Here is a 23,177-nt window from a genome sequence, read left to right on the forward strand (position 1 = left end):
TCAATTGTTCCTTTTGTTTTGATTTCATTGATTTCATCTCTCATTTTAATTATCTCTTGCCTTCTACTGCTTTTGCTGCTGATTTGTTCTTTTCCTAGGGCTTTGAGATATAGTATGAGGTCATTTATTTTTTTACTTTTTCTTCTTTTAAAAAATGAACTCCATGTAATGAATTTTCCTTTTAGTACTGCTTTCATAGTGGCCCAGAGATTTTGATATGTTGTGTATATGTTCTCATTTACTTCTAAGAATTTTTTAATCTCCTCTTTGATGTATTCTGGAACCCATTGTTCATTCAGTAGCATATTGTTTAGGCTCCAAGTGATGGAGAAATTTTTGTTTTTTATTTTGTTGTTTATTTCCAATTTCATTCCATTAAGATCCAATAAAATGCATGGTAGTATCTCTAACTTTTTGTTTTTGCTTTGTGGCATATTATATGGTCTGTTTTTAGAGAAGGATCCATGTGCTGCTGAGAATAAAGTGTATGCACTTGGCGCAGGTTGACATATTCTATATACGTCAGTTAAGTCTAAGTTATTGATTGTGTTATGGAGTTCTATAGTTTTGTTTTCTGTCTCGACCCCTCGCCGGCAAGGGAAAACACGACACAGGATTCTTCTTTCAGCAGTTTATTCAGGCCTTGATTCAAGTATCATCTTCTAGTGACCCCCCGCCGAGCGCCCAAGCACAGCCTAATAAAGCCTCCCGCATACCAATCCTAAGCTGCCACGTGGACCTTTCTCATAGGGTGGGAAGGGATTGCGTGCCAATTCTCCATATTAGGAGTTGTTTATCACAGGCCACAGTGGAAGCCGGCGCCATCTTCTAATGGCGGCCACGGTCTAATTAGAACAGCTCACCACAGTTTTCAACTTATGTTTGGAAGATCTATCCAGTGGTAAGCGAGGTCTGTGTCACCCAAGATTATTGTGTTGTGGTCAATTTGACTCTTGAACTTGAGAAGAATTTGTTTGATGCTCATAGCTGCACCATTATTTGGGGCATATATATTTATGATTGTTATGTCTTATTGGTGTAGGTTCCCTTGAGCAGAATGTAATGTCTATCTTTATCCCTTTTGATTAACTTTGACTTGAAGTCTACTTTATTTGATATGAGTATGGAAACCCCTGCTTGCTTCCACAGTCCATGTGATTGGTATGATTTTTCCCAACCTTTTACCTTCAGTCTGTATATGTCTTTTCATATCAGATGAGTAACCTGGAGGTAGCTTATTGTTGGGTCTTTTATTTAATCCAATCTGCAAGCCCATGTCTTTTTTTGGTGAGTATAAGCCATTAACATTTAGGGTTACTATTGAGACATGGTTTGTATTTCCAGCCATATTTGTTTATTTTTGTTATTTAACTTGGCTTGGTTTTCCTCTTTGATTAGTTTTTCCTTTACTGCACTACCTCCCTCTGTTGATTTTCATTGCTGTTTTTCATTTTCTCTTCACGAAATATTTTGCCAAGGATGTTTTGCAGTGCCAGCTATAAATTCTTTTAACTTTTGTTTATCTTGGAAGGTTTTCATTTCATCTTCAAATCTAAAGCTTAATTTTACTGGATACAAGATTCTTGGTTGGCACCCATTATCTTTCAGAGCTTGATATATATTGTTCTAGGATCTTCTAGCTTTCAGGGTCTGGGTTGAAAAATCTTCCTTTATCCCAGTTGGTTTTCCCCTATATGTAATCTGTTTCCTTTCTCTTGTGGCTTTTAAAATTCTCTCCTTATTCTGTATGTTGGGCATTTTCATTATACTGTGCCTTGATGTGGATCTGTTGTGATTTTGTACATTTGGCATCCTGTAGGCTTCTTGAATTTGGATTTCCAATTTATTCTTCATGTTTGGAAAGATTTCTGGTATTATTTCATTGAATAGATCGTATATTTCTATGATTTGGTCCTCTATGCCTTCTTCTATCCCAATAACTCTTAAATTTTAACTCTTAAATAATTCTGAAATTTAAAAAAAAATAGTGTTAGACTTTTGTTCTTTGCATTACTTTTAAAACATATTCTTAAGTTTTTCTCTCATGGCACAATCATCTCATACTTCATATATGAGAGGAAATATATTAAAAAATGCACCTTCTGCCCTTGGAGGGCACTGTAGTGACTGAACAGCATATGAAATTTGAATACTTTTCAAATCACTTCACCAATGACTTGCCTGACTGAGTTCATGGTTGTTGCATCAGCAGACAGTTCATTCAGAGAGAGTGTGACTTTGCTATGAGAAGAAAAGTTTCCTAGAAGTCTTTCACAGTCACTCCCTCTGTCACTGTGTAGTCAAGGGCCATCTGTCTCCCATGGAAGCCTACTTACCATTCTCTTGGGGTAAGACATTGAAAGAAGATCAATGCTTGGAATGATTTGGGCCCTAATACTTTACTATTATTCAGTACAGGTTCTAGAACCACTTTCATCCACACAGGGGTAGAGTTGGTAGACAAAAAGCTGAGCTGGAAGACAATGTTTTATTTGTCTTTTGTTTGCTTAGATGGTAAGACAAATGAACAAACAAGTCCCTCATCTTGATGCACTGATCACAGGCAAGCAAAGGCAATGACCACTTAAGTGATCAGCAGGTAGGCTGGTCAGGTCATTATTGGGCAAAGAGTTCAGAGATCAGAAGTTCATAGGTTAGTTGCCAGTGTCAACTCACAATCATTTGGAAAGGATGGACACACATATCATGCCTTCGAACTTTAGTAGCACTGCACCTCACACACCATTGGGTTCAATAGGGTACTCAAGGACTGAAGTGGCTGGTGCCAACGTGTAAGGTATTTTTAGGGTGTGTAGATCAACCCAGCCTCTGTCCCTGGAGGGACAATCACAGCAGTAGTGTGAGGAGTTCCTTTTGGCATGACAGAGGTCTGTATTTGTCTGATCAAAGGCATTATAGTAGGGTCAGCTGGAGAAGAGTACTCAGGGTCACTGGTGAGAGAAAAGGTGCAGCCACAGTTATGATCCTTGGAGCAGCCTGGACTGTTGCCACAAGAGAAAAGACAAGGTCTGGCGATTTAATGTTGGCATCTCTGCAGGTGTCATTCAGAATCAGAAGCTCCATCAGCTGCATCTTCTTCACTTCACCCAATACAGTGACACATCATGGATGTACCTTGTTCTCAAAATTTTATTAAGGATGGATAAAATTAAGGTTCTATAATTTTAACTCAGTTTGAACGGTTTCCCCTTCTGCTGCAGGTCCCAGTATTTGCTTCACTTCTTAACTGCTGTCGTTAGTTTTACTTTGCTCTATTCTGAGCACCTTCCACAGTGATTAGTACATCTGAATCATGTATATGCTCCCAATTCAGTTTTGTTCTATTTGCTCCTCCTTCTCTTTATCTCTTACTGAGCCTTTGCCTCAGGCCATTGTTTTACATCCATTTTCTGCCTCAAGCTCTTTAGCTGAAAATCCTCTGGGGCCAAAGATCCTACCAAGAAAATTAAAATCTAGATATTTAAATTTTTTGAATTTTTTTTACACAAATAGAGCACAACTTGTCATTTCTCTGGTTGTACATGATGCAGAGTCACTCCATTCGTTAAATCATACCATACAAAGGGTAGTAATGTCTTTCTCATTCCACCATCTCACCCCCACACACCCTCCCCTCAACCTCCTCTCCTCTGCTCAATCCAAAATTCCTTATTCTTTCCTTGACTCTCCCCCAGAATATTATGGACCTGATCCACTTATCGGAGAATATATATGGAACTTATTTTGTTCCATGATAGTCTCCAACTCTGTCCATTTATCTATCAATGCTATAATTTCATTCTTCTTTAAGGATCAGTAATATTCCACTCTGAATATGTACCAGTTTGTTTATACATTCAACTGTTGAAGGGCATCTAGATTGTTTCCATGGTTTACCTACTATGAATTCAGCTGCTATGAACACTGATGTCACTGCATTACTATGGTGTGCTGATTTTAAGTCTTTTGCATATACACCTGGGAGTGGGAAAGCTGGGTCAAATGGTGGTTCCATTAAAAGTTTTCTAAGGAATCTCCAATCTACTTTCCAAAGTGGTCACGCCATTTTGCAGTCGCAAAAATCTGAATACTCTTTTACAGACACATTTAGTTTCTCTCATAACTGAACAATGGGTCCCACATAATCAGGTAATTTTGCACTCCTTTTCTTTTTTGTACTGCCATTTAATGTGTGTACATGTCTTTCAGGTACGCTGCTAATTTCTTCCTCTGTCAACCTCTGGAGGTGGCTGAAGATCCTGCAGAATTTGGACAGGCTGCTCAAGAGCTTCTTGTCCTTCACCAACTGCATCAGGTTATCTGGGATTACCATTTCTCCTGACCGTATTCCAGGCTCCACAGATCACTTCACCCAATGCCACGGCACCAGCACCAGACAGGAGGAATGGGCAGGGGCAACCCCTGGGCACTGTCTGCTGAGGACCCAGTGTGCCTCTCTGCACTAATCCCTGCTCTGGGCCCAGAGCTGAGGCCTATGGAGGCTTGTATATGAGCTACAGTGAAAGTTGAGGAATGTGTACATATTCCACTGTGAGGAGATACAGTGATATATGCCACAGTGGTTCTGGTGGCCCAGCTGTATGGACAATCTTATCCCCTAGATGTATGCTAATAGAGGAATTGGTGATAGGAGACAAAATCTGCTGTTTAGGGCAAGCCCTGAAGAAGAATCCTAATGTAGACCATGGGAGTTTGGGAACAGTCATGTTACCTGCTGTAGAGAATTATACACCTTTTGAATTACAGCTCATGGTGCAAAGCCTGTTGCTGGTAGGTACAAAACAATACCAGTCATCACTTGAACATGAGGCCAGAACTGTGTGATTTACCAGTTAGAAGGTCAAGGAGGCTCAGCATAGTGGATAATTTGCATCTGGGAAGGAGCAAGAGCAGGGTTCCCTCCCAATACTCCACATGGGCACATGGTAAAGGCTCCATATCTCCAAGTTTCCAGTACCAGACACTCTCCCAGGAGTCCTATGTATGTCCCATGGGTGGAGATGAGGCTTTGGGTACAAGGTGAGTGTGACACTACTGCTACCTGAGGGCTCCAGTTCAACAATGTCTAATAATAATACAGTGAAAGCTGATTATGCAATGTCTCCTAACCACATTAAAATTAAAAAGGCATGCATAATTATTTTAATAATGTTATATAACCCACTATATCAAAGAAGTATGTATCATTTCCACAAAGATTGGATGAACATTATTTATGATATAATTTACATTCTTTTTCTCATGTCGTTTCTTTGAAATATGTTACATGTCAATTTAGACAGTAAAATTTTCTCAGAAACATCTGCTCTGTTTTCTATTTTCTCATTTACATTTGTTAAGGTAGATTTACTTAACCAAATAACCGAAGCATGATTGGTAATTTTCTAACCATTGAGTTGTTAACAAAAATAACATTTACCCTTTGATATTTACAACCACACAATGTAAATGCGATTCGTGTTTTTTAGAATAAATTCAACTTTGAAGGAAAATTATGTTTGTTTCAAAACTACAGTTTGACCAACTATCTTATGAAAGTCCATAATTTAAGTAATACACTAATATAACACTTCTAAATCTATATAGTATAATTGCTTAAGTTTTTATTTCTTCTGTTTAGATATACATGACAGTAGAGTGGTATATATATATATATGATTTACCATTCTTGTGGTTATACATGATGCAGAGTTACACTGGTTGTGTATTCATATATAAAGACAAAAGTTATATAAATAATATAATTTAGGGGTATAAAAAGCAATCTTTTCATTGTTCACTGTTACAAGCTCCTGCTATTGTTATGTTTGTGTTCATAGAAATGCAATGTGGATTTTAAGTGACTATTTTGATCACCATGCTTTTAGCAAAAAGAAAATAAACTCTGTATTTGCAAAGTCATGAAGGTATTTTGATGCCAGGTCATAATCACCAAAGAATGACCTGAGAAAGAATGATCCTGATGATGAGGTGGATCTTAATTCAATTGGTGTGTCTCAGGTGGCTTCCTTCCCTAGACACACATGTTTTCCCAAGCAGCTCATGAACAAAATGCCCATACTTTCATGAAGAGAGATTATTCATGTGGTCATGAAAATGACCACTCACAGAGGTGACCTGCCTATAGCCAGGTAGCAGCAGCAGAATCCAACCCTGAGTTCTAATATGAGGTTATTTCCTATGGGAAGCAGCTAGGTACCTCAGAGCAGATTGATGACACTAGACCTTTCATCATGGCAGACTGATATTAGTTCTCAGTGAAATAGGCATTTACCATTGAGAGACCTTGTTTTTCTTGCCTGCAGTGCTTCTGCCAAAACAGTTATCCATGGACTTAGTGAACAGCTTAACCACCATTGTGGTATTCAACATGGGTCTTCTGAGCACAATGCTTATGTCACAGCCAATAAATCAGGTCATATTCCTGCCATTACTACCCTTACATTTCCCCAACATTCTAAAACACCAGGTCTGACAAAAAGGTTGACTGGCTTTTGAGGAGTCAAAGGTGAATCCTGGTGAGTGGTTATACCCATATTCAATATATGATGTTTGTGGCATAGGCAGGATTCCTGGAATTGGAATGAGAGCATGGGAATGGGAGTGCTCCACTAGTGACTCACTAGCACAATGTTTGTTTCCCATTTCTGTAATTCAACCCTATATTTGTCTAGTGCAGAGGACTTAGTTCCAAATGGAGGACACAAGAATGACTGCTGTAACCTGTGTCCAAGCCTCCCTTTTTCTACTCATAACAATTAATCACTAGACCAAGTTGGGGCTATTGGGACATGATTGGTCTTGATAATCAGGGGAATTAAGTTGCCACTGCCGACTCAAATAAGGAGACAATGCATGGAAAGAAGCATTTCTCTAGTCCTTCCTTGGACTGTAGTTAAGATCAGAATACCAACACAATCCACTTCAGCAGGGCTATTGCTGCACCAATGTTGTCTGCAGTGGTGATTTGGGCCATTCCACCTGGCACTACTAGCTAGAGATCAACACTAGCCAAAGCAATTTTGGTGGTCAAGGGACTTAGAAATGGGTAGTGAAGAAAGTATCAATGATGATCACAGGAATTAGAATTCTATGGGAAAATATTTATTTTAATGTGAATGTATTTGAATATGTTTTCCTTCCTCTGTCTGATCGTAGTGTCATCTAACATGGATGTGTTAAAAATAGGTAACTTTAGCCAAGCATGGTGACACATGCCTGTAATCCCAGCTTCTCAGGAGCCTGAGGCAAGAGGATCATGAGATCAAAGCCAGCATGAACAAAAGCAAGGCACTAAGAAATTCAGTGAGACCCCATCTTTAAATAAAATACAAGATAGGGCTGTAGATGTGGTTCAATGCTCTAATGATTCTGAGTTCAATCCCTGGTACCAAAAAGAAAAAAATTAGCTAACTTTATATTTCAATATTTAATTTACAGGATATCAAAATGGAGGGAAATGAACATACTTGAGGTCAAAAAGTATATTTTATTATATTATTGGGAAAAGATTTGGTGGTTTTTTGGATAATTTTATCTTAGTAGATGTGGCCTGGATATCATATGGATATGGGAATGAGTTTCTGGTTAACACAGGTGGGATATGGTGCCTTTTTTAGTTACAAATTTCATAGCTTCAGTTTATTTCTCAAAATTGATTATGTGTATATTTTTGGTAGTAGGAAGAATGTTTTCTGTTATACTAGCCATGAAGGATAAAAGTGAAGCCCTGCAATCCTGTGACTCATGCCTGCATATGTGTATCTATTGAGCCACTACATAGAGAGGAGACCTCAGGTTGTTCACATGTCCTTGGATTAACCTCTAGCATGGTTCTTTTTTTTTTTAAGAGAGAGTGGGAGACAGACAGAGAGAGAGAGAGAGAGTGAGAGAGAATTTTTTAATATTTATTTTTTAGTTTTCGGTGGGCACAACATCTTTGTTTTTGTATGTGGTGCTGAGGATCGAACCCAGACTGCACGCATGCCAGGCGAGCGTGCTACCGCTTGAGCCACATCCCCAGCCCTCCAGCATGGTTCTGATACTTCAATTCTTTCATAATCCATAGTAACTAGCATGTCTGACTCTATTTTCATTTTACCAAATGCAAGAAATGAGTGGTACTAGATGGGGCATCTGGATATTTACCACAGAATTTAGCAGCATAGAGCAGCTTTCTGAGTATAGAATGGCCTTCCTGGTCCATGATTAGTCAGATATTTTGCTGATGTGGTGAAAAACCAAACAAGAACAATTTAGAGGAGGAATTTTTTTTTTTCGACTCATGCTTTCAGAGGTGTCAGTCCATATATGGCCATCTCCATTGCTCTGGGCGCAAAGTGAGGTAGAATATCATAGCCAGATGACATGGAAAAGAAAAGCGACTTGAGTCATGACCAGAAAGCAGAGAGACCTCAGCTCACCAGGAACAAAATATAAACCCCAGTGTCCCATCTGCAGTGATAACCTCATTCAGCCATAGTCTACCTGCATATAGTTACCACCTATATCATTGGATTAACCATGGATTAGTTTACACCTCATAACCTCTTCATTTTTCCTCTCAAGATTCTTGCATTGTCTCACACATGAGCTTTTGCAGGACACCTATATCCAAATCATAAGAATCCCTGAATGCCCATGTGGGAGATCTCTCTTCATTGATTTCTGTCCTCAAATGCAAGGCACAGCTGGGCTTTCTGAGACCTCTCTCATTCATCTCTAGATTTGGGGGGTAAGTGTGTGTTTGGTCACCATGCAAATTATGAATCCTCTGGGCATAATACTAATAGGAAGCCACTCAAATAAACAGTGGGGACAAAAGAAGAGTCTGAGGATTTGGAGGTTCCGCATTCAATTTCCTTCAAGCTGCTTTGGGCAAAGTATCACCCTTGACTTCCCTGAACAATGGTTATAGTCACTTTCCAGTTGTTGACACCTTTGCCACTCTTCCAATTCTTCTGAGCTGTTTGTTTGGTTTTTTTTTGTTTGTTTGTTTGTTTGTTTTTAATCTGGGTCTAGTTCAGATGGTCTGTTGCCCTTCCATGTTCCCGTCCATGGGCAGGGCAGCTCCCTGCCGAGAGACCATTGATGACAAATGCCTCGGCATAAGGTCACCATGGACCCTCACATTCCTCATAGTTTTCTCAGTAGCTTTGGTTTCATCTTTGGCATTTCATTTAATGTTCCTCTTGTTGTTGACAAGCTTTTATACATTTCACATGTTATACATTGTTTACTTATTCAACTGCCTTCTTTTATGGATTTACTACCAATTTTAGCCTCAAACATTGTGTTTGACACATCTCATTCTGCAATGTACCATTAATAGCCACATTTGTTCTTGTTTTTAATCATCCATGTTTTATGTGGCATGTCTAAAAGCACCAGAATTCAGCCCTGATGGACAAAACAACTTTAGGTCCCTTATTGTCTGTGAAGTTAATCAGAGTCATAGTTTCTAGAGCTGAACTCTTAAAGATGATTTGTCAAGGATTCCTCAAGCAGAGAGGATCCTGCCTCTGAACCAAGGTGAATTCCAGGTTCAGGGCTATGAATTGAGTCTGGTGAGAGTCAGTGTCACTTTGAGAGTCTCCTCAAGGAGCCTGTCCATACTCCATGCAGGGAGAAGCGAACAAGTGCTCCCTTCACTCATTCAAGACCACATAGAAAATTCTTCCTGAGGTAAGGTATGTATGGCTGGAGGTGGGAGGAAATGCCAGAGAAGAATGTGCAGGCATCTTTGGAAGACCTTAGATAGAGAAGCCTTCCCAGGGATGACTTCTGGACAGTGGTAAATCATTCCCTGAGATTTGCAGGAGGCACATGCAGTCATGCTGGGAGAAGGAAGTAGACCCTGGGAGCTCCATCTTCTCACACTGTGCTCCCTCCTAGAGAATCTGGACCTCAGCATGTTCTTCCTAAGGAAATTCAACTAGCATGGTCTGCCATGCTTACACATACAATTAGCCTCCTTCAGTACATTTCCCAGGTGAGGTCCTCTCTATGCCTTGGCTCTTGCCAGTGTCCTGGGGGTGACTTTGTGTTAGTATGACCCTCAGAATGTGGTCACTGCAGCCCCAGATACAGTTTAAACTCTCCTGATGTCCATTCAGGGACTGAAGTTGGACTCCTCCTGTTCACCCCCAGGGTTGCCTATGCAACCCCAGCTTCTCTCCTGGCTTCCTCTGAATGCCAGGAGACAAATGCACTGACACTTGCTGGTTGAGGATTAACAGAGTAGCAGTGCCCCTCCTGAGGACCCCAAATCTTCTGTCACTGGAGAGCCTGTCGTCAGGATGTCCAGCCTCACTCTGTTCCAGTTGTGCCAAAATGTACCCTGTCCTATGTCTCAGATTGGTGGCATTCACAATGCATGGGAAGTCATGGCAGGTCAAGTTCCTGTTACTAGGGGCTTTGTTTCTGTTAGAAGACAATCCATCAAATGCAAGCCTATCTCCCCACATGCAATAGTTTAGAGAAATTTTGTCAAACCTTGTGCAGATGCAGGCTTCTTAGGTACTGAGAAAACAAGACTCATGTGTTCCAATTAATGTCATCACAGATAGTAACAGACTTCTGCCAATGTGCTGTTTTCTGCATGTGTTTTACCTTTTTGTAAGTTCCTCACCGCTCCACTACCATCTTCCATTGTGATTGGTTTATTTTTTCCCAATAATTCCACTTTAGTTACCTTTCATATCCTTTTATCTATATTTGAAATTTATTTTCATAGTGGTTCTACTATGAGTCACGACCATAAGAAAGCGACAGTTGCTTTACACCAACTACTTTACATCAATACCAACATAGTTTGCAATGATGCTGCCTGAGTTCTATTACCATGTTCCCTCTCCTCCTACCCTCATCTATTCTTGCATATGATGCTGTTGTCACAAGTATGATGTGCATATTGGCATTCTTGTGCTCATTTCCATTCTTGATTCAAACTATGAACATTTTTCTCCTGTCTTTTCATTCATATGGTAAAATGGTAATTATTTCAGGTGTTTGTTAGAATGATGGAAAGCTAACACAACAAGAATGTAGAACCACAGCCTAATCCCTGCATTCCCCCCTCCTGTAGCTGCCCCTGCAGCCTTCCACTGGATTCCAGGCCTCCTCCCTGCAGAAGAGCTTCAACTAGTTCTGGTCTTCAGTTCCTGCTGGTCTCTGCTGCCCCCTATTGGACTCAGGGAGCATTCTAAGCAGTTGGATGGAGAGTTTGAAGTTAAAGAATTGAAATTGCCCTAAACACCACCATTGGGTTCCAGGCTGACTCCATCCCAAGTATAAAGTGCCTGGTTCTCTCAGGTCTCTGGCTTGTACTGGTCAAGTGCCAGGACACAGACTTTACACAAATACGCTCTGTGTCTTAACATGAGAAACCCTCCCTCTCTGTACCCCCACTAACTCATCAATATAAGAAACTAGAAGATCCTTGCCAGGATGGTAAGTCTTGTACCTGAGGGAGAGCTATGAAAGGGTCTACTCATATCACCAAAGATCACCACAAGTGCCAGGGTTCTTAGGTTCTCAGAGGCTTCTCCAAGAGGACTTGGATCTAAAGAACTAGACTCTAACTGAGGATTGTGAGACTCAGAACCATTGTTATGCCCCCAGACAAATTCTCAGTCATCCTCTGCCTCAGAATCCCCAATTCCCCATTCTGCAGTGGGACAATCATGTGACATGAGAAGAACCATTGGGGATAAAATGGAGCAGAAAGCTGAAGACACCTGGGCCTAGGAAAGATGAGTATCCTATAGCCACAGACATAGTCTCTAAGGTCTGTGAGTAGAAATCAGGCAGCTGTAGGCTATAGCAAGTCCTTCTGACAGAGGAGCAACTAGAAAGGCATACCTACTCCTTTTCCCCAGGAGAGACAAGCCAGGCTCCAGGGACACTGAGAAAAGGGCCAGCTAGACCCAGACTCCTTTGTCACTACCAGAATTTAGCTCTCAGTGTATGTCAGTCTGGAGAAATGGAGGGTGTGGACATCTAGAGCTGCAGCTGCAACAGCTAGGGAGATCCCCTGCCCGGTCCCCTGAGAATTTCCCAGGATCCAGCCAGACCCGGATTTCCGAATTTCTGAGTGTGGCCACCATGTGAGGATGTGGTCTGTGGTGAGACAGCTGCTGCAGGTGCAGGAGCTGGAGGGGGGAGGGGACTTGGGACTGGGTGATGGTATAGCTGGGGATGCTATGTTTAGGGACCGTCCCTTTTTTTCTCCCTGAAACCTGGGACAGTCCCTGGGGGAAACCACAGCTTCTAGATCCTAAGTAGTTAGAGAGTCATGCCCTTATGGGGGTGCTGTGGAAGGAACAGCTGTAGCCCAGACTCCTAGGATGCAACCTGCCACCAATCTCCAAGTTGTGAGGAGTCCAAGGCCAGAGGCAGGAGTGAGACATGTACCCTAACAGGAGAGAAGCTGAACTGGCTCGGGAAACTCCCAGGGGTTGCCCACTGAGCCCTGCAAGACATCTTTTATGCCACCTTGTTCATCTACAAGGTCAGTGACATGTGGGGTTTATTAGCACCAGTCCTGGCCCTCAGGAAAAAAAAAAAAAAACATTGTGCAATGGAAAGATCCAACCTGGAGATCCCTGAAATCTGATCTGATGAGTTAAGAAAAATCATTCAATTATGATTACCATCCTTCACTTTATCTCTTTCTTCCTTCTCTTTATGATCATCATTGATAATTGTGAAGGTTCTGAGACTTTATCATATTTTCAAACTAAAATGCAAGCCAGCCACATTTTCACAGATGCTGCAGAACACAAAAGACTCCTAGATCAGAGACAAAGAACAGATTGTCACTCACAGCAATAGCAGGTGCCCAAACAACAGCATTTTCTTACGCTGTTTTCACAAAGCCATGCAAAGAAGGTCAGGTGACATTTGTGCACCTGAGTTGAGCACCCCAAATCTTTTATTTAGTACAGCAAGCCTACCTGTTCTCTGCTCCAAAGGGAAATACTCTCTCTACCTTCCAAGGTTGCTCACTTTGCAAACATCTTGAAAATACAGTCCAGAATGAAGGTATTCAACACTTTGGCTCAAGAAACATGAAGAAATGCAGAGCCCCATTAACATTTTTTTCCTGACAACCATGATCTATACCAACAATGGGAAATCCCATTTCCATTACCACATCCCATGGATATGACTAGACTGATTTTCACCAAATGTAGCAGGAATTTTGATTAGTTTATAACTCAAAACACGGACCAAGCAACTCCTCAAAGAAGTCTTTCAGAAAATTTACCTTGGTTGGTCTTAGCAGATCCCTTTAATAATTGCTAAAACAAAACAAGACAAATTCCCACAGGGCTGCAGCTATGAATTTCAAGGGACGCATTTAAGATCTTATGGTATAACAAGATAATTATGGTTGACAAAAATTCATTGTATATTTCAAAGTAGCTAATAGAGAGGATTTTGAAAGTTCCCCACACAAGAAATTATAAACGTTTGAGGCAATGCATTTGCCAATGAGCCTGATCCAGTCATTTTAAATATATGTATAAATATAAATACACAAACTTAAATATCACATTGTAACCCATAAATGTGTACAGGTATTATTTATAAATTAACATTAAATGTTTTTCAATGAATTTCCTGGCAGAAAAATCAACAGGAAAACAAAAAAACAGATCCACACTGCAGTCCTAAGAGTGGCAGAGCAGGGAGCTTTCTGATCAGGATCTAAAGTCCAAAGTCCTACGGATCTCAGACATTTGTGTACTAGTCTTCAGGGCATCAGAGTTCAGAGAGGTGAAGGAGCCCAAATAGCAGCAGTGCATAAGTAAGGCAGAAGAAAGCTCTATTCAATCAGGTTCAGATTGGGCCCATGTTTAACTGAGCAGCTATCATAGGCCTGACTCTGAGATTTGAGTTTTCCATGCACTGAGCAGCCTGACACCATCTGGAAAACAGTGTCATCATCAACAAAGAATGTCCTGATGCCATTCAAAGACCAGGCTTCAAAATACAACTCTAGGCTGGTTGCCTCTTAGCCCTGTGGCATCATACAAGTAGGGAAACTTTCTGAGCTTCTACTTCTTCATATTCAAATAGGGGAGGATTGAAGTGTGTAAAGCACTCAGCCAGTGCTAAAGCATCACTATTGCCATTAAATTATGAATGATATAGCTTCCCCTCGATGCACCCCAACTCTAAGCCTGTGCCCATCCCCCTCCTCCTTTGGCTCAGCAGGGAGTCAGGCACAAGTCTTCCAGGTGGATCAAGGACTAGAAATGCAAGGAACAAGCTCATTCCTAGTTTCTAGCTCATCCTGCACCCCACTTCCTGAACAAACTTGGACCCTACATTCATCTTCTCTGGGTCTTAGTTTTCTCAACTGTAAATCAGGGATACTTGCCCTAAGGATACCCCAGGATTTATTCTGAACCCCAAAGTGAAACAGCAAACAAGGAAACCAGCATTCATCAGACACCTGCTGGTCGCAATAACCCTCATAACCTCCCTGATGCAGAAGAACATTCTCCCCATTTTACAGACAAGAAAACTGAAGCCCAGAAGTGACCTATGCCTGAAGGGACTCAACATCTTGATACCACCACTGCTTGTCTGGTGGGTACAGAATCACTCCCTGAAAGGAGGATCCTTTCCTGATTTGAGAGAGAGCCAGACAGGAGCAGGCCAGGCATGGCCAACCCAGCCAAGGTAGGATTGGTCTAAACTGGCCAGAGTGCAATGTGTAGGAGTTGAGCCTGGGGCCTGATCAGAAAAGCCACAGCCTTGTCCCCTCCTCCTGACATCAAGTCTTCTGGTGCTCCTGTTCCAACGAGTGCTCAGCCAATTTCCACAGCTTCTCTAGGCCCTTGGTGACAGTCCACAAACCCATGACGTCCTTGGGGAACTAAGGAAAGATGTAAAAGGTGGTTCAGGAGAGCCCCACCCAGAGCTACAGGGGTGGGGCCAGACAGGTGGCTGCCCCGAGGAGCAGTTGGGCCCTGGATCCTTATCATAGCAGGGCAGTTAGCAGATGTCTCTCTGCAGAAGACCCCCAGGGGTAACAGCCATGGGCCCTGGATCAGGCCAACTGAGGACAGGGACAAGAACCAGTCCAGGGTGAGGAAAGGGCCAAGAGCCTCATGGACCTGTATATACTCTAGCAGCCACTGCCATCAGGAGGACCAGGACTATACCCTCTATGGATCCCATGTCACAAGGGCCTCTGACCCTGAGAGCAGACAAGGCCCAGGGTAGGCCACTGGATACTGGACCCTCCTGCTGCTGCTGGACCTGCAGAGCCCTTGGAGCAAGTAAGGAGTCTTGGGGGAACATGGGAGTCTCAGTTGAAGCTGGGAATGGGTGGTAGAGGAGGAGGGCAGGAGAAGTGGCAAAAAGGGTGACAAAGTATCAGCCTGAGACACTGGCCTAAAGTGCTGATATTTTGTTCATTGTGGGTTTGTTTGAATTAATTTTCAACATTGTATTGAAGTATTATTTATCTTGGTTCCTCAGTCTTTTTGCACTAAGGATAGTGCCTCACTCACTCCCCCTAGTCCATTATTAGTATCTCCCATTTGCACAGGGTTCAGCCTTTCCACTCTTCCTCCTCCCCGCTTCTGCTTGGCTGTGCTCTGAACCCTTATGGTTTGGCTGAGCCACTGATGGTGGGAAGCAGGGATCCAGTCATCAGACCCTCAGCCAAGGATCCTCAACCAGGGCTGTATCCTGAGGTTGCCTCCTTCCCAGAGCTGTAGATGCATGACCATGTCTTGTATTTTGTGACAAAAAGGGAGGTGCTGGGCAGTGAACCCAGTGATTGACCCATGATAAGCCCCTCTCTACCACTGAGCTACATCCCTAGCTCTTTCCTATGATGGTGTAAAAGAAGAGGTTTTCTGCAAGCCCTCCCCCTCAGAATGAAGTGATGGTTTGGTTTGGTATCCCCAAAGGATGTGCCCTCACTGCCTTGTTCATAAACATTTCCTGGGAGCCAGGCCTGGATACAACAGAGAAAGCTGGCCTGCACCAAGGGACCTATCTAGTTATGGGGGACAAACTCGTGGTCCTTTCTAGGAGCCATAGAGTTAGAGAAGGGGTGCTCCCTCTGTGGGTTGATGCCCAAGCTGGTATCACAGATGAATGGGTGCTGGATAGTGATGGGGTAGCCCAGCAGACACACTAGAGCTTCACAGAGAGTGTAGGGCGTGGGCACCAAGGGAAGCAGGGAGCTGCTGGGCTGAAGCAGATGGAACCCCTAGGTCTGGTGCCCCAGACTAGGTTCTGCTGTCTAGGTGCAGGCTTTGGGGGATTTAAGTCAGAGTCAAACTTGTGCTTTGGAAAAACCGGTTGAGGTTTGGAGTCTGTTGTGAGGCCAGAATTGAGTCCAGGGACAGAGATAGAAGACAGAGATGGGGCAGCAGTGGGGGATCTGGGAGTTGGTGAACTGGGACCACAGACTGTTCCTAGGCATGGGGAGAATGCACTAATCCACATGCCAAAATTGCTATGAAATTGATGAATGAATTTAGAGCAATGATACCTGAGAGGAATGGGCACTTTCATGGACTGTTTATAAGGATTTCAGTGTACAACAAATTCAGCAATAGGCAGCAAGTCATGAAAGAAACTGGGCTTATCTACAGTGTGTAATTCCATTTCTCAAAATTTATCTTAAGGGAGAAAATAAAGCCATAACCAAAGATTTGCAAACAAGACCGTCTATCTAGCTTAATGTTATTAATAATGGGAAAAATTGGAGATAACACAAATATCCATGAGAAAGGGTGTGACAGAACAGTGTGGCATATCATAAAGCATCTTACACAAACCTTCAAAGTTATATTTGTAAGGTAGACTCTGGCAACAAGTTACTGCTTAATAATGTTATTTTAATAATGTCACGAAAAAGGAATCAATTTCATAAAAATTGTTTCTGAAGCATATTTATTAATAAGAAAATTCATTTTAAAAAGATAATTGTGTGCATTTTCAAAAGCCTATCTTTAAAATTTGAAGAATTTTTTAAAAAATTTTTTAAATTTTCCATAGTATGTCTCTGGCTGGTATAGTTTCACTTCATTTAAATTTTAGTTTTATAGCTTTCTGACTTTATGAAAATGTTCACACAGAGAAATATTGCATTTTTGTCATCTAAAATAATTCTAATAAAATAGTAACAGTTTTTATATATATATAAGTACTTTCCTCAAAAAAAAAAAAAAAGAGGGGCTGAGGTTGTGGCTCAGAGCACTAGTCTCCAACATGTGAGGCACTAGTTGCAATCCTCAGAACCACATAAAAATAAATAAATAAATAAAATGAAGGTATGTGTACATGTACAACTTAAAAAATATATAAAAAGAAAAGAAAGAAGTATATTATATACAGAAGATAAAAAGTAAATAGCAGACACTTTCTGTTACCCTCTCTCTCCTACCACCTTTCCCCGAAAACCTATTCCACTTTCCAAGGCCACTGTCTTGTTGGTCTGTATAGTTCAACTCTTTCACTGTATGTGCATTCTTGAAAACACACACACACACACACACTCACTCACTCAGGGGGAGAGAGTTGGTGTTGAGATTTTATTTTTTGAAAATAAAGTCATACTCTGTATATTACTCTAGAATTAGCTTTTTAAGCTATCTATAATTGATTTTTCTAGATTAGTCCATATGAATCTTTGGTATTCTCATAAATAGCTATCTAGGGAAAGTTTGTATGTACCAGAATTTTGTAATCATTCCCCTTTTAAGGGTCACTTCAGTTGTTTCCACTAGAAAATACGCAAGTGATGATGCATTAAAAGTCTGGGGGTGGGGAGTCAGTATAGTGTACTTCTATATCTCTAAAGATTAAATGCCTAAAAGTGGAAATTCTGGATCTCAGAGGAATTCCTTTGAGATTTTTTAGGTAGTTCCAAACTACTTCCAAAAGGCTGCTCCAATTTATACTCACTACAGTGAAAGACAGTGCCCTTTCTCCTACCTCCTTGCCAATAATGTGATGTTGTTGATCTTTCTTTACTTTACCCTTGTGTTAAGAATAAAGGGAATGTGTTTGATTTATTATTTATTTCATTATTGGTCAAATGTTTATCCTTTCTTATTTTTAACTTAGTGTATTCCTCCTGTGAATTAAGAAGTCATTATGTTGCCTGCTTTTTTACTCCATTGCTTGTATCTGATTATATTGTCTATAGAAACTTAACCCCTTGTTTAGAAAATGTGTTATAAATATTTTCCCTTGGTCTATTTTAGAACTTTTGTTTATGAGGTCTTCCACCATAAAGTGGTTGTTAAGCCTATTGTATCGCATTGGTTTAGCCTTTTCTTGATGGTTTCTGTGATCCATGCCAAGTTTAGGAAGGTGATTTTTATTTTGATATGATAAAATTACTCTTCTATTTTGTTCTAGTACTTCTGTTGGTTTGGTGCATATGTGTTTAATTTTATCTGGAGTTTGTGTGCATAGGCATATAACTTTTTTTATTTGTCAAATAGAAAGACATCTGTTGAATATAAATGAGATTTTTATCAAATGCTAAATGCTAAATGATGACTTATCACATTCTCTCTGTGGTTCTCCTGCATTCTTCTACTTTGTTTTGATTATTTTAGCTTTATGATGTGTTTTTGTATCTGCAAGGGGAAACAATGCATAATTATTACTGTTTTGCAAAATATCTTTCTTCCTGTTGAACTTTGGAATCAATTCCCTAATTCTCAAAAATCATTCTTTTGGTGTTATGTTTGTAATTTCTGGGAATACATGGTTGATTTGAGATGAACTGATACCTTTATAAAGCTCTGCACTTTTACCCAGGAACATGACATGCTTTCTATTCACTCACTTTTATGTTCACTAGTCAAGTAGTCTTGTATTTTATTCATTGAAAATCTAGTGTTATTTATTTATAAATCTTAGTTATGTGTTGGTGTTTCAAATATAATTTTATTGAAATTGAAAATTTCCCACAATTTCATATCCTAAAGTGTTACCTATGCAGCAGAGAATTCTATTCATTTTTACATGTCACTCTTATGTTCAGCCACTTTAATTCTTGTATGGGTTTTAACAGTTCAACTAATTCTCTTAAGTTGGTTGGTTTGTTTTTTAGTAGACTAGCACATCATTTGCAGGAAACATTTTCACTCTCTTTTCTTAATACTTACAACTTTTTCCCCCTTCATCTCCTTACAATGGGTAGAATCTGTTGAATATTGAAAACTGTGAGTGAGCAACTTTCCTGGTTTCTGCCACAAATGTTTTTTTTCCTTTACATATGAATGTTGTTGTAAATTTTGGAAGACACCTTTTAATGAGTTGAGGAAATTTCCTTGAATACCTTCATGCAAGGATAAATGTTTCCTCTCTTATTCAGAAACAAGAGTTGGGTTCATATTAATATTACACTAAAGTCTGACTTGCCCAAGACAGGAGGGGTATAGGACAGACTGAGAAATGTCAGAAGAGCCACTTATCTAGAATAGGGAGCCGGATCCCAGCCCCAAAGACATCCCACAGTGATTGAGATATGTCTTTTACACAAATTCTACACGAATTTCAAAGAATCTAGGTGCATGTCTTTAATACAAACATTGTCAAATAGTCCTGATGCTAAGGTTAAAAAATGGTGATCCCAATGCAATGAATAATCTTCCAATGTAATATAATATCTTTATTTATAAAGATAAAATCTCACTTGGCAAAGCCACCATCAATTCTTAGAGTATAACGTCTGCAATTTTCTTTTTATTTTTCTTTTGATTATCTTAACGGTACATTGTGTTGTGGTATAAGAATACACAAGGTGATTCAATCAGGGAATGACTAAGATGACTCCAGGCCATTGACTTGGAGACAAATTGCTGAAATGAGGACACTGCAGGGGATCAGATCTTCAAGGAAATGTGTTTAGTTGGAAGCTGTTGAGTTCCAGGTGCCTGCAAGACATTCAAGCAAAGATAGGTTCAGGAATCAAAATATATGTAGATCTGTGGCTGAGAAGAAATGTCAGAGCAAGAAAGAGGAATCTGGGACCTCTGGGCAATTGTGGAGTGCATCGTAAGACTCAAATCAAAAAGAGAGGGAAGAGTACAGAGGAAAAAGCACCTGGTAATAGTCTAGGGTCATCAGCAATGCATGGGTCAGAGAGAAAAGGAAGCTATGTGAGCAAGAGAGTGGGCCATCTCCACAATCAATGAGAAGAGAATGACCAGAAAAAAGGGAACTCCTGCAGAGACCTCAGGCTACTGGGAAAGACCTACAGATTGAGACAAGGGCCTTTTAGATCTTGACATAAGAAGTTTCAGGAAAATATGAGGGTAAGAGCTAAGGGAGTCCTACCATGTTCCAGCATGCAAAACAGTGCCTGGGGTAGATGGGTGTTTCATAGGAATTTTGGATAGATGGATGAATGGATGGATAAATGGAAGTATGTATGGATACAAAGAGTGGTCTGAAATATCAGGGAAGGTTTCATGAATGTGGTGGGACTGTGCTATGTCTCCACAGGTAGAAATGCAAGTAGAAGAGTCTCCATGTGGAGGTGCCTTAAGTCAGGCATGACCCAGTGTCAGTGGGTCCAGGGAAGAAACTGTCATGGCTGGATGATTGGGGTTTGTCTAAAGGATATTCAGAAGTTCTAAAATGAGGCCAGGAGAAGTTGAGCAGGTCCAAGTCAGCTCAGGACTCTCTCCCACCTCACATAGCCACTTAAGAATATGCTTCACTAAGGGATTCTTGGCATCAACTGTGCTTAGCCTTTCTGTCAGCACTGAGAACCTCAGAGATAGGGGACATACTTGGAGTATCTCCAAGGCCATGGGCAATGCATGCCTGGGAGAGGAGATGAGTGTCTGGAGGGCCAGTCAACAACCTGCAGTATGCCAAGGACACAACCCCACCCCACCCGTCACACTCAATAGTTTTCATTCTTGCCCAACCCCTAGGGGGCAAACCCCAGGTGCTGACCCTGTGGGTTTTAGTCCAAACCTCAATCACTGTGGTATGTCTTCGGTGGTGGGACCCGGCTCACCGTTCTAGGTAAGTGGCTCTTCTGACTTTTCTCAATCTGTCCCATACCCCTCCTGTCTTGGGAAAGTCTATTTTCTCTCCCTAAGGGCTTCTTACCCTCTTCCCTACCCTGTCTTAAGGACAGACCACTTACCTTTTTTCATGGGGTCTGGGGGAGGTTGGTGATCGCGTGGTAGCCAGCAGGAAGGGTCCCAGCAGCAGAAGGAGCCACCTTCAGATTCCAAAAGCGGGATATGGCCTTGTCCTGAAGGCCTGGGCTGGAGACAGGGACAGGGACAGGGGTCCCTTTCCCTCCTCTAGGGCTGAAAACCAAGTGGGGACCAGGGGCCATGTTTAATTAGGGAGCATTAGGCCTTAGAGAGAGTTCACAGGCCCCCAGAATCCAGGCTGAGGGCTGGATGTTCATCCAGTTTGGGAAGGCTTCAAAGAATTCCCAGGGACAAGACTGGAGTTGGGACCCTAGCCCCTGGGCACTCAAGAGGTTATCCCAAATAGACATCACCAGAAGATAGAGAGAGAGAGAGAGATCTGGCTCACTCTAGGATGCACCTGTCTGGTTCTCTAATGGGCCTTGAAGGCAGAGGGATTCAGAGCCAGATTAGACTAGGCAAGGTGACCAGAGTCCAGCCTTCCCAGGGTGGTCCTCAGGAAGAAGCAAAGACTCATCTTTCCCTGGAGCCCCTTAACGCTGGGGATTGAGACCTTGATTATTCATGCATCAGACTCTGCCTTCCTCAAAGTGCATGTTAAATTCAGGAGATGATAAATGAGAAAGCAAATGGAAGCTCACAGAACTACTTGGCTGCTAGGTGAATTCAAGTGTCATTAGGAACTATGAGGGTGGGTGAGGGCTTCTGTGCCCCATAGTCTGTGGCAGTGAGCAGTCCCAGGCAGAGGCAAAGGGTCTTGTAATGAGGATATGGCAGACTTGGAGGAGCCCCCACTTGTCTGGGTAGAGCACAACTCCTTGCCAAAAGAGCTGAGAGGACAAGGATGGAGCAGAACCTGATGTCAAAGAGGACAGGAAGTTTCAGGAACCCTGTGAACTGAGTACAGGCTCAAGGCTTCCCACACCCACCAGAACCATCCTTCCATCCTGGATGGACCAGGAACACTTAACAAAGGAGGTTCTGGGTACTAGAAGGATAAAGTAAGGTAGAAAATCTGGACTGGTAAACTAAGCCTACAAAGGGGAAGGATACAAGACTATCTGGGAGAGGTAACTTGGAAGGTGCTATCTATTCTCCAGGTGGCTTAAGTTCACAAGAAAGGAAAGAAAAGGGAAGGAGAGTCCTTGAAGGGTTAAGAAAACCACAATGAAAATGATTGCAGAAACTTTGGGGCATCCCCAACACCTGGGCTGTCCTATGTTGACCCACACCACTTCTCTATCCACACAGGTCAGCCCAAGGCTTCCCCCTCGCTCACTGTATTTTCACCCTCCTCTGACGAGCTACAGACCAACAAGGCTACACTGGTGTGTCTGATCAATGACTTCTACCCGGGTGCTGTGACTGTGGCCTGGAAAGCAGATAGTACCACAATCAGCCAGGGTGTGGAGACTACCCAGCCCTCTAAACAGACCAACAACAAGTACATGGCCAGCAGCTACCTGACCATCACGCCTGACAAGTGGAAATCTCACAAAAGCTTTAGCTGCCAGGTCACACATGAAGGAAACACTGTGGAGAAGAGTGTGTCCCCTTCAGGATGTTCTTAACCTTTTGTCCCTCACCCCACCCTCATGATCCTGGAAGTGAAGGACCCTGGTGAGGGACCCCCTCCTTTTCCTAGACTTCCCACTAAGCCCTTCTCTCTGAACCCACTGACTGCTCAATAAAAATATCCCATTGTGAATCAGAAATCTTGCTCTATCTCATTTGTTCTTATCTTTATTTTAGTTGCAATGGCCACAGAGTTCTCAGTGTAGGGTGAAGGGTATCCTGGCACCCAGTAGGAAAAGGAGGGCCATTTGGATAATCTTCTGGGGTATAACCCCAGGAGTATCCTTCCTCAACCAAATACCCATCTCCCCAACTCTCTACTGTATTCCTGAGCCCCCATCACACAGGGTCACACCAGGTTCCTCGTTCCTAAATCTCATCAATGAAGACCTACTCATGTATCATTTC

The 23,177-nt window shown here is 41.8% G+C and overlaps 1 protein-coding gene, 1 pseudogene and 2 gene segments (V, D, J or C); 3 read left to right on the forward strand and 1 right to left on the reverse strand.

Moving 5' to 3' along the window:
• LOC107159025 (immunoglobulin lambda-1 light chain-like) overlaps window positions 1–23,177 on the forward strand; it is a 738,922-nt gene that overhangs the window by 705,643 nt on the left and 10,102 nt on the right. The gene's annotated exons all lie outside the window — the stretch shown is intronic.
• Window positions 1–23,177, forward strand: part of LOC107159024 — a 587,419-nt gene that overhangs the window by 559,767 nt on the left and 4,475 nt on the right.
• On the forward strand, window positions 933–22,909 carry LOC107159034. The segment is given in 4 exon segments: window positions 933–940; window positions 10,757–10,781; window positions 21,018–21,054; window positions 22,446–22,909. Coding segments are annotated over 3 exon segments (372 nt in total).
• Window positions 2,679–4,333, reverse strand: LOC107159033 (annotated as a pseudogene).

Source organism: Marmota marmota, unplaced genomic scaffold (genome assembly GCF_001458135.2).
Source record: "Marmota marmota marmota unplaced genomic scaffold, marMar, whole genome shotgun sequence".
Taxonomy (NCBI): Eukaryota; Metazoa; Chordata; class Mammalia; order Rodentia; family Sciuridae; genus Marmota; species Marmota marmota.